The sequence below is a fragment of the Panthera onca genome, chromosome C1 (assembly GCF_046562875.1).
Source record: "Panthera onca isolate mPanOnc1 chromosome C1, mPanOnc1 haplotype 2, whole genome shotgun sequence".
Lineage (NCBI taxonomy): Eukaryota > Metazoa > Chordata > Mammalia > Carnivora > Felidae > Panthera > Panthera onca.
In genome coordinates, this window is record NC_138346.1 from 124,576,726 (window position 1) to 124,588,247 (window position 11,522).

Consider the following 11,522-nt stretch of genomic DNA (forward strand, 5'->3'; position numbering starts at 1 on the left):
ATACTGGCTCAATGTCTAAAATTGGGAAATAGCAAATGGCTGTAACCTTTAATTTTTACTTTAATTTTAAAGGTTAAATACCTAATTTTTAAAACTTGTTTAGCATTTATATATGTTGATTATGAAATTAAAATCCATCTTTTAAAAGTTTTGAAGTAGTGAAATAAAACTTTTAGGCAAACCAGGAGTTTAAAACACAAAAGATAATTCACAAACTTGATTCATAATATACAGCAAGGTTATTAGGGTTTGTAAGCCCTGAGTTTTTCCTGTAAAAAACTGTTGTCTATATGTTAATAAAATTGAGTAAATGCCATCCCTTTGGAGCAATAATGATTAATTTAAGAAACATTAGAAACTTGGAGATGTAGCAAGTACTCTATAAAAGTCCATGCATTTTTATCTTTTAGGAGAAATGAATATATGTCTAATAACATCACAAATTAAGCTGCTTTAATTTGAGGTGGTAGATGATAAAGGCTCTGAAAGGATTCTTTCTTCATGCCCTGAAAAAAAGTTTAGGACTAGATTTTTGGTTAAATGTGGTAGATTAGCCATACACATTTATAATCTCTCCCTTCTGAATCACCACTAAGTTACATGAAAGGAATCCATAAAGGGGTTGTATAGAATGGGTACCTCCCCAAAGTCAAGGAAAAAGATTGAGGAGGAAGGTCTCAGCAAATGAGAAATCTACATATATTTGGAAGATAAAAAATGAATGGAAGAGAGTGTCAGGAGAGCATAGGAGAATGCCAGTTGGCCTGCAAAGCTCCCAGAGAGGCTTAGGACTTGAATGCACCAAGGTTCTATGTGAGGCAGAGGTGAGCCACAGGGCTAAAAATAGGGGATTAAATGACCTTTGTATACAGAGAGGTTGGACCTCCAGTCTTCTCATCAATCCCTTAAAGACAGGCAACAGTGCCCCTTATGAAGGAGACCACTGGTATTCTGAGAAAATTCATTGGAGAGGGTCTGTGGACAGCGAAGAGCAGGGAAGAATCATACTAAAACCAGAATTGTGACCCCCCCCCCCCACATTGGTTTAATCTCAGAACTTCCACCACAGAAATCTGTAGCCTTCCTATCCCTCCAGATATGGACATTGGGTGATTCCCTCTAGCTGGTTGATTACACTGAAGTGAAACCCCAAATCTATAAGCTATGCTCATATACACAGAGCTTCCAATAAGTTTTAAAGAATTTCTAGACATATCGGATAAAGAGTTAGTATCCAAAATCTATAAAGAGTTTACCAAACTCAGTACCTGAAAAACAAATAATCCGGTGAAGAAATGGGCAGACGACATGAATAGACACTTTCCAAAGAAGACATCCAGATGCCCAGCAGATACATGAAAAGATGCTCAACATTTGCTCATCATCAGGGAAATACAAATCAAAACCACATTGAGATACCACTTCACACCGGTCGGAGTGGCTAAAATGAACAACCCAGGAAACAGATGTTGGCGAGGATGTGGAGAAACGGGAACCCTCCCACTGTTGGTGGGAATGCAAACTGGTGCAACTGCTCTGGAAAACAGAATGGAGGTTCCTTAAAGAATTAAAAATAGAACTACCTTATGACCCAACAATAGCAGTACTAGGAATTTATCCAAAGGATACAGGAGTGCTGATTCATAGGGGCACATGTACCCTAATGTTTACAGCAGCACTGTCAACAATAGCCAAATTATGGAAAGAGCCTAAATGTCCATCAACTGATGAATGGATAAAGAAGATGTGGTTTATATATATAGTGGAATACTACATGGCAATGAGAAAGAATGAAATCTTGCCATTTGCAGAAATGTGGATGGAACTGGAGGGTATTATGCTAAGTGAAATAAATCAGGCAGAGAAAGATATCACATATTTTCACTCATATGTGGAACTGGAGAAACTTAACAGAAGACCATGGGGGAAGGGAAGGGGAAAAAATAGTTTCAAACAGAGAGGGAGGCAAATCACAAGAGACTCTTATAAGAGAACAAAGAGAACATAAGAGAACAAACTGAGGGTTGATTGGGGGTGCTGGGGAGAGGGGAAAACGGTTGATGGGCATTGAGGAGGGCACTTGTTGGGATGAGCACTGGGTGTTGTATGTAAGCGATGAATCATGGGAATCTATTCCCAAAGCCAAGAGCACACTGTATACACCGTATATTAGCTAACTTGACAATAAATTATATTAAAAAAAAATTTCTGTTGAAGTAAAACGTGCTCAGGAAATATGGATATACTTATATGTATATAACAGAATTTTCAAGGTACAGATTGAGGAATTTCCACAAACTGAACATAACCGTGTAACAAGCACTAAGATCAAGAGATGGATAATTAGCAGTACCATAGAAGCTTCCCTCACATACTGTTCCAGTCACTGTTACCAGCAGAGGTACACCAGTATCCCAACTGCTAGTGCTATAGATTAATTTTACCTTTTTGAACTTTATATAAGTGAAATTATACAGTACATACATTTTTTAATCTAATGTGTTCTGTTCAGTGTTATGTTTGTGAGATTCATTCATGTCGTTGTATAATTATAGTTTATTTAGCACAACACTACAATTACCCATTCTGCTATTGATGGGCAACATATGAGTGTTGATGGGTAGTTTCCAATTTGGGGCTCTTACAAATAATTCTTCTATGAACATTTTATACACATTATTTGGTGAAATACATACACATTTGTCTTGGGTATAAACCTTGAAGTAGAATACTTAGTCCATCAGGTTTTCAGCACCTCATTCTAGTATATAAGGAAACAGCCGATGCTTATTAGATATTTGACTAAATCCCCAAAGTAAAAGAGAATAGAAAGGAATGAACCCAAAGAGTCAAAATGAAAAATTTAATAGAGAAATTTGAGGAAATTTCTGGAAAGCAGAATAAAAAGACAAAAGAGGTAGAAAATAGAAGAGAAAGTTAAGTCTTAGAGGGAAGAAATATGAAAATAAATTATAGGAAAACTTCCTTAAAGCTGAAAGACATTGATTTCCGTATAGAAGGGATTTTTCAGCACAATAGATGTAAAAGACTCCTATCAAGGCACATCATTCTGAAATTTCTGAACACCATGAATAAAGTGGAGATTCAGAGGAAAGAAACAATTCATGCTCAAAGGATCAGGAATCGGAAATGCACTGGAGTTTGCAACAGCAACATTGGAAGCTAGAAAACAGAACAATGTCTTAATTCCTGAAGGAAAATTGTTAACAACTTTGAATTTTACACCTAGTGTAACCTTTAATTAGGCATAAGGGTAGACTGAATTCATTTTCAGACATGTAAGGATTAAAAAAGTTATCTTCTGTGACCCCTTTCTCAGGAAGCATGTGAAGGATGTGCTTCAGGAAGACAGGTGTAGGAGCTAGAGATTCACCGCAGAGGTGAAGGGGGTTGTCAGAGTGAGAGTGAGAAGTCCTGCATTACAGTCAGCTGTGCAGCAGGCCTGGAGAGCAACTAATCTGATTACAACATGAAGATAGAAGGTTCTGGGAAGGGTCTTTCCAAAAAAAAAAAAATTTTTTTTTTAAGAAATAAAAGACTTTGATTAATGTTCTGGCATTTGAGTATTTGAAAATGATAAATATTTTAACCGACCATGAATAAAAATATAAAATATGGCTTACAGGGAATATTTCATGATGATCATAACTATTGATTACTGATTTATCAAAAATGAATATAACTACATTGTAAGGATATATGTTTCAGGGGTGGAAGTTAGGATGTGGGGATTAGCTGTATAAGAGAACTAAATTCTTACATGCTGTATTAGGAATTGGTAAATTATTTTTTGAATCAATAAATGAAATAATGGCAGTATAAACATATTATTTAGAAGTATGGAAGTAAATACCAAGAGAAATAGTTTAAAAAAAAAAAAAAGGATGAAAGTTATTTGTTTTTGATGAGAGGAGGGGCGGGGTGGGGGGGGAGGGTAATGAGGGGGCTGCTATTTTGTACTTACTGATCCTTTGGCATTGTTGGATTTTTTTTTATTTTTTTTATTTAAAATTTCTTTTTTTTTTTTTTTTTTTTTAAAAAAAAAACCAGAACATTACTAGGCTCCACACCCAATGTGGGGCTTGAACTTGTGACCTCAAGATTAAGAGTCACATGCTCTATGCCTGAGCCAGCCAGGTGGCCCTATTGTTGGATCATTTTAAAAAGTGGTAAAAGTATATTTTTTGTATTACTTGATAAACTAAAAACTAAAACATTAATGATAAGTTCTTTTAAGGAACATTAGGATTAAAGTGTCCCCGTTAAAAGGGAGTCATAAAGAAAAAAAAAATGTGAGTTTACCTTTTGTATTTAAAAGAGCTTTTTAGCCTTATCTCTGGTTTTGTTTTGTTTTATTCTAGGGCTTCAAAAACAAACCAAAAAAGATGGGTCACATAAAACCAGACTTGATTGACGTGGACTTAATCAGAGGTGCGTTCCAACTTTGGCTCATTTCTTATGTATATTATTATATTATTTCATAGTGGTGCTAGATATTATCTTCCCTTTATGATGGTACTTTAATCTCCAAAAGGAATATTCTTCCCTCATTCAGGCCTTAGGATTTTTTCCCCTTTGCTTTGGTACTGTGTGGCTATATAAATTATATATATGGTGTCCATAAGCGTAAATTATATACATGGTGTCCATAAGGGTAAAAAAGGGATGAACTTGGAAATTGCTGTTGTGTAATTGAGAAAAATATACTGTATAACATTCATGTAAGCCTGATTTATTTTGAGCTCCTGTCCTAGTGATTGAGGCAAGGAGTTATATTTAATGAACATCTGAGAGGATTCTTTTTATTTTTTTTGTTATTCTTTTTAATGTTTTTATTTATTTTTGAGACAGAGAGAGACAGAGCATGAGCAGGGGAGGGGAAGAGAGAGAGGGAGACACAGAATCTGAAGCAGGCTCCAGGCTCTGAGCTGTCAGCACAGAGCCCGACGCGGGGCTCGAACTCACAGACTGTGAGATCATGACCTGAGCCGAAGTCGGACGCTCAACCGACTGAGCCACCCAGGCGCCCCGAGAGGTTTCTTTCTAACTGAACTGGTTATGTGTTGATTTTTACTCTCAGCTGTTTTTAATATAGTGTTACAAGGAAGCATTACTATAGTATATGTAAATGTTTGATGTTTTGTTTTATTGTATATTTAAAGGCTCAACATTTGCCAAAGCCAAACCTGAAATTCCGTGGACATCTCTGACTCGAAAGGGGCTTGTTCGAGTTGTCTTTTTCCCGTTGTTCAGCAATTGGTGGATTCAGGTTACCTCTTTAAGAATCTTTGTTTGGCTGCTACTGCTTTACCTCATGCAAGGTAATTGGAGGGGTGGAATAAATTATGACAGGTTTTTTTGTTTTGTTTTGGTTTTTTGCTGCTTTTGCTATTAGATGATGCAGACCTTACTGTTCTTAGTTTTACCCTTCCTTCAAGAGTTTAAAGTACAAAGAAATGAAGGAACGTACACCATTTGGGGATCATCTTCGATTTATTAGCTCACAGAGAGCAAACATGATTGTCTAACTCTCTTCTCTTGAATTTCTTTCTACCCGTCTTGCTGGCCAGGCCTTTTCAATCTTTTCTTCTGTGTGACCTTTGAATATTGGATTACCTCAAGATTGGATCCTGGATTCTCTTTTCTAGGTACTCTCGTCAAGCCCCATTGCTTTAAAATAGCTGATCAACTGGTGATTCTCAAATTTATATCTCCAGGCCAGATCTCTCTGCTGAACTTCAGACTTATAAATCCAACTGCCTGCTTTTAGGCATTTCTGTATAGAGATTTAACAGGTATCTTGAACCTAATCCTATCCAAAATGGACCTCTGGATTTTTTTTTTTCATCATAGTCCACGACGCTAGCATCACTTTGCCTAGACCACTGGAATAATGTCTACTCTGAGCCTTCTTTCTACCAACCATTATTTTTACAGCAACTAGACAAATCTTTTACAGTAGAATTCATATCATGTCATTTTCCTGGTTAAAACTCTTGAGAGATTTCTCATTGCCCTTGGAGTAAAAATCCAGACTCCTCACCACGGCTTCAGTGCCCTACGTGGTCTGTTCCCTGCTGACTTCTTAGAGGTCGTGTCTTACTGCTCTCCTCCTTGCTTGCTGTAGGCATACTGGCCCTTTTTCTGTGCTTCATACAGAACTCTGCATTCTGTTTGAAGGCTATCTTTTTTCTCATCTTTAGGATCTGAACTCAGATGGAACTTTCATAGAGAGGGCAGCCCTATCTGTACCTTCTAATTTTTTTTTTTTTAATGCTTATTCATTTTTGAGAGAGACGAGTGCAAGGGGGGAGGGGCAGAGAGAGAAGGAGACAGAATCTGAAGCAGGCTCCAGGCTCCGAGCTGTCAGCACCAAGCCCGAAGTGGGGCTAGAACCCACAAACCTCGAGATCATGTTCTTGGACGCTCAACCAACTGAGCCATGCAAGTGCCCCATGTACCTTCTAAATAGTCCTACCATTCCCCAGGAATCTATTTTAATTTCTTTTTTTTTTTAATTTTTTTTTAATTTTTTAATGTTTTTATTTATTTTTGAGACAGAGAGAAACAGAGCATGAGCAGGGGAGGGGCAGAGAGAGAGAGAGGGAGACACAGAATCCGAAGCAGGCTCCAGGGTCTGAACTGTCAGTACAGAGCCTGACGCGGGGCTTGAACTCATGGACTGTGAGATCATGACCTGAGCTGAAGTCGGACGCTTAACCGACTGAGCCACCCAGGCGCCCCTCTATTTTAATTTCTGTATTCCACAACTACCTGATGTTGACGTTTCTCTTCTACATTCAGGGACCCAGCACATTCTCTTTACCACTATATGGCCACTGCCTACCAGGAATACTTTCTGAAAGGGGACCATGTATATACTATGGTTATACCTAAGCAAAAAAGACATGAATTAGAACAGAGTAGGTGAAGGTTGGGTTAGGGTGGAAGGATTTGGGGTGACTTTTATTTTATCTGTGTCAGTTTTTTTGAATTAACTTATAGTGGGAAAGATAAATCTATGAATTTATGGATCTGTAAGTTCAGTTTTCTAAAGTTGTGACAATGCTGTCCAATAGAATTTTGATGATGCTAGAAGTGTTCTACGTCTCACTACCCAGTGCAGTAGCTGTTAGTCATGTGTGGTTTTTGTGAGTACTTGCAATGTGGTTAGTGTGACTAAGGAACTGAATTTTAATTTTATTTAATTGTAAATAAATAGCTGTCATTTTAATGGCTGCATAATATTCCATCATATGAATACACTGTCATTTAAAATGATTGTTTTCATGTCTATGTGAGTCTCTCATATGGATTTACCATAAATACTTTTTATAGCTACTTAGTATTCCATTATATAAAAGTATCATAATTTAAATAACTTTCCATATTATGAACATTTAGATTATTCCTGGGTTTTTATCCCTATTAATAATGCCATCATGAACAAAATTTTCCATATTTTATATTATTTCCTTAGAATTTATTCTCTGAAATAGAATTAAGAGATTGAAGAATGTAAACATTTTAAGGCTTTTAGTACATAAAATGAAATTGCTGGGGGCACACTTCTTTTTGGAAAGTAGTGGATGACAGTGCTTGTCTTAGCACAATCTGACTATCATTATTATAATTTTAAAAAATGTTACCTAATTGAATGTACAAAAAAAATTGTGTGTTACTCATATAGTTTGCATTTTTTGGTTGCTTATAAAAATGAACTTGTAAATGTTTTTCCACATGTTATTGAAGAATTTAAATTATATATATTAATTTTCATATATGCCATGGTCTATTTCTAAACTACATATTCTGCCCCATCAGAATCTGTAGTTATTCTGGTTATTCTCGTATCTGTACCACATTTCTTTAATTATTATTGTTGTTTAATATGTAGTAACATTGAGTAGTATTCCTTTTCAGCATTTCTCAGATGTTTTTACTTGCTTACTTTTTCAAAATAATTTAGAATTATTTTATCCTAATCAAAACGAAAAACTAATTTGGAATTAGACTGTAACTTCCCCCTTCCCATGAAGATTTTGATATATTTAGGGGGAGTGGGGAGAAAATTGATATATTTCACCTTTTAATCAAGTCTTCTGTTACATCTCTATTTATTAAAGCTTTGTAGGATTTTTAGTTCTTAGATCTTCCTAAAGTTTTTTTTTTTTTAATTTATTTTTTTTTTAACGTTTATTTATTTTTGAGACAGAGAGAGACAGAGCATGAACGGGGGAGGGTCAGAGAGAGGGAGACACAGAATCTGAAACAGGCCCCGGGCTCCGAGCTGTCAGCACAGAGCCCAACGCGGGGCTAGAACTCACGGACCGCGAGATCATGACCTGAGCCGAAGTCGACCGTTTAACTGACTGAGCCACCCAGGCGCCCCTTCCTAAAGTTTTTTAGGAAGATTTTTTAATCCAGTAAAATATATATAACATATACTTTACGATCTTCACTGTTTTTACATATACAGTCGGTGGCATTAAGTCCATTTACATTGTTAGGCAACCATCACTGCCGTCCATCTCCAGAACTTTTTTCATCTTTCCAAACTGAGACATAGAACAATAATTCCCCAATTCCTCCCCTCTTGGGCTCCGGGCAACCATTCTACTTTCTCTCTGAACTCTACTTTCACAGTTCCTCTGTGACTACCTAGAGTAGTCTGGGTACCTCATGTAAGTAGAACATTGCAGTATTTGTCCTCTTGAGCCTGGCTTATTTCACTTAGCATAATGTTTTCAAGGTTCATCCATATGTAGCACATGTATTTCCTTCCTTTTGAAGGGTAAATAAGAATCCATTATGTGTATATCCCATATTTCATTTACATATTCATCCATCAATGGACACTGGGTACTTCTACATTAAAGTAAAATATTTATGTGTTTATTTTTGTTGTTGCTGCTGCAGATATGATACTTTTTATTTTATAAATTTTAACTGGTTAGTGCTGTTACATTTGAAGGCTGTTTATGTTTAAAATTGTTATAACCGGCCTCTTTATTAACCTCTCATTAATTTGAATAGTTTTTCAGTGCTCCTCTCAGATTTTCTTATTATACAACCATGTTTTTGGCAAATAATGAAAATCTGGTCTCATTTTTCATGCATTTCATTTACTATTATTGAATTAGTCAACATTTTCAGAGCAGCGTTTAGGTGATAACAGTAAGAATGGTCATCCTTGTTTTGGTCTCGATTCAGAATGTCTTCATTAGTATGATGTGTGTTCACTTACTCTTTAGTATATAAGGGACATATTTTTATATTCCTGTAATTTTAGAAGAGCTTGGCATTTAAGATTAATTACAAATCAGGAACAAATGTTAATTTTTGTGGAATGCTTTTTCACCATAGGAATTGGCCAAACTCAGTGGTTAAAGGTACAGTCCTTCACAAGACTGTCCTCACTTCAGACACCAGCCTCACTTTGGGATTCCCCAGTGCTACCCTAACTTCTGACCCCCTGGCTACAGTTTTGAGGGTCCCCCACTCATTCCTGCATGTTTGATAATTCACTCCCAGAACTCAGGAAAGTGTTATACTTACAATTACAGTTTTGTAATATTAAAAGTATATTATTATACAAATTAGAACAGATGCATAGTGTGAGAGGATTCAAAATAGGAAGTTTTCATCATCCTCAGGGATATGGTACCCATTCTGCCATGATGGGTAGCAAAGCTGACAGACTAGTGTCAATCAGGGATGCTCACCCAAGCTTTGGTATCCATAATTTTTATCGAGGATTTATTATGTAGGTATAACTAATCGAGTAATTGATCAAGTGGCCAACTCAGTCTTCAGCCTTTGTTCCCTCCCCACCCCTTCCCAGAGGTCAGGCTGATCCAATGTGCCTCAGAGCCTCAACCCTCTAATCACATGGTTGGTCTTTCTGGCATGGCTACCCCATCTGCAGCCACCTCATTGGCGTAAACTATCAGGTATGGTCCAAGGGGCCCACTGTGAATAACCAAGGTACTTCCATCACTTGAAAAATTCCAAGGATTTAGAGGTTACCTCCCAGGAATCAGGGACAAAGGCCTTTTACATAATTGCCAATTGAGATGATTTGTATATATATCATCCAAATTATGTTATTAAATTATTGGATTAAATCAGTTCAGTAAACAAAACATATAAGTGCCTACAATGTGTGCACAAGTCGTGTTCTGTCTGGGCTCTGAGATACATTTTTCGCTCCAGCATAAACCCTGCATGGTCTTGGTGAATTATTCTTTGTTTTATTGTCAAATTTACTTTGATAGTATTTCAGTTATTCATTCAAGAGATAATAAGTGCCTCTTATGTGCTGCATACTGATCTAGCTATAGCAGTGAACCCAAGAGACAAAAAAATCCCTTCATTCATGGTGCCTGCTTTTTAGTAGTAAATTTATATCCATATTCATAAGGCAGCAAGATCTGTAGTTTATTGTTTTGGTGCTGTCATTTTTATGTTTGGGTGATAGGCTGTTAGAGCATGAAATGAATTTGGTAGCTTTTTCTCCACATAGGAATAGTTTATATAGCACAAGAATTATCTTTTTTTTTTTTTTTAATGTTTATTTATTTATTTTTGAGAAAGGGAGTGAGAGCGTGAGCAGAGGAGGGGCAGAGACAGAGAGGGAGACAGAGAATTCCAAGCAGACTCTGCACTGTACACATAGAGCCTGATGGCGGGGCTCAAACTCACAAACCATGAGATCGTGACCTGAGCCAAAATCAAGAGTCAGACACTTAACTGACTGACCTACCCTGGTGCTCTATTTTAATTAATTATTTTTTTATTTGAGAGAGAGAGAGAGATCAAGCATGCACAAGGGGGAGAGGGGCGGAGGGAGGGAGGGAGAGAGAGAGAGAAAGAGAGAGAGAGAGAGAGAGAGAGAGAGAGAGAGAGAACGAACATCTTAAGCAGGCTCCATGCTCAGCACAGAGCCGATGTGGGACTTGATCTCGTGACCCGAGTCAAAATCAAGAGTGGGATGCTCAACTGACTAAGCCACATAGGCGCATCTAAGAATTAATTTTACATGAAAGTCTGAAAGAACTCACCTATTAAATTGTATCTGGAATATTTTGGATGTAGTTTTTGATATTTTTCTGTTTCTTTCACCATGTGTTTCTTTGGACAGTTCATATTGCATAGAGCAGTTCATAGCATAGTAATTAAGAGTAAGGACTCGAGCCCAGTTGGCTGGGTTCAGATCCCAGCTTTGCTAATTGCTACCTGTATAATTGTGGGAAATTATTAGAAAATACTGATCCTCAGAGCAGAACATCACTTCATAAGGTATGTGTCATACAGCATCTAGCTATTTCTTGGTAGAAAGCCTTTTGAAATATCCAGATTATTGTCAGAAAGGCAAATCCTTCAAACACATCATTCTCTTTCTCTGTGACCTGAGACTTCAGGTTTTGCCTCAGCTGATGTGTTGGTGGATCGTATTGTCGGAAGTTATGTGCTTTTACCTTGTACTTTTAAAATTGATA

General features: G+C 36.9%; 1 protein-coding gene across 14 annotated transcripts in view; it reads left to right on the plus strand.

Moving 5' to 3' along the window:
- The window catches only part of PHTF1 (putative homeodomain transcription factor 1), a 90,082-nt gene that overhangs the window by 23,863 nt on the left and 54,697 nt on the right, over window positions 1–11,522 (plus strand). For all 14 annotated transcript variants that reach the window (XR_013557420.2, XR_013557422.2, XR_013557424.2 and 11 more), the window contains 2 exons: window positions 4,383–4,452; window positions 5,184–5,342. Coding sequence is in view for 4 of the 14 variants with exons in the window: in XM_078451539.1 (XP_078307665.1) it covers window positions 4,383–4,452; window positions 5,184–5,342 (229 nt within the window). In the remaining 10 variants the exon portion in view is untranslated. The remainder of the gene's footprint in view (window positions 1–4,382; window positions 4,453–5,183; window positions 5,343–11,522) is intronic.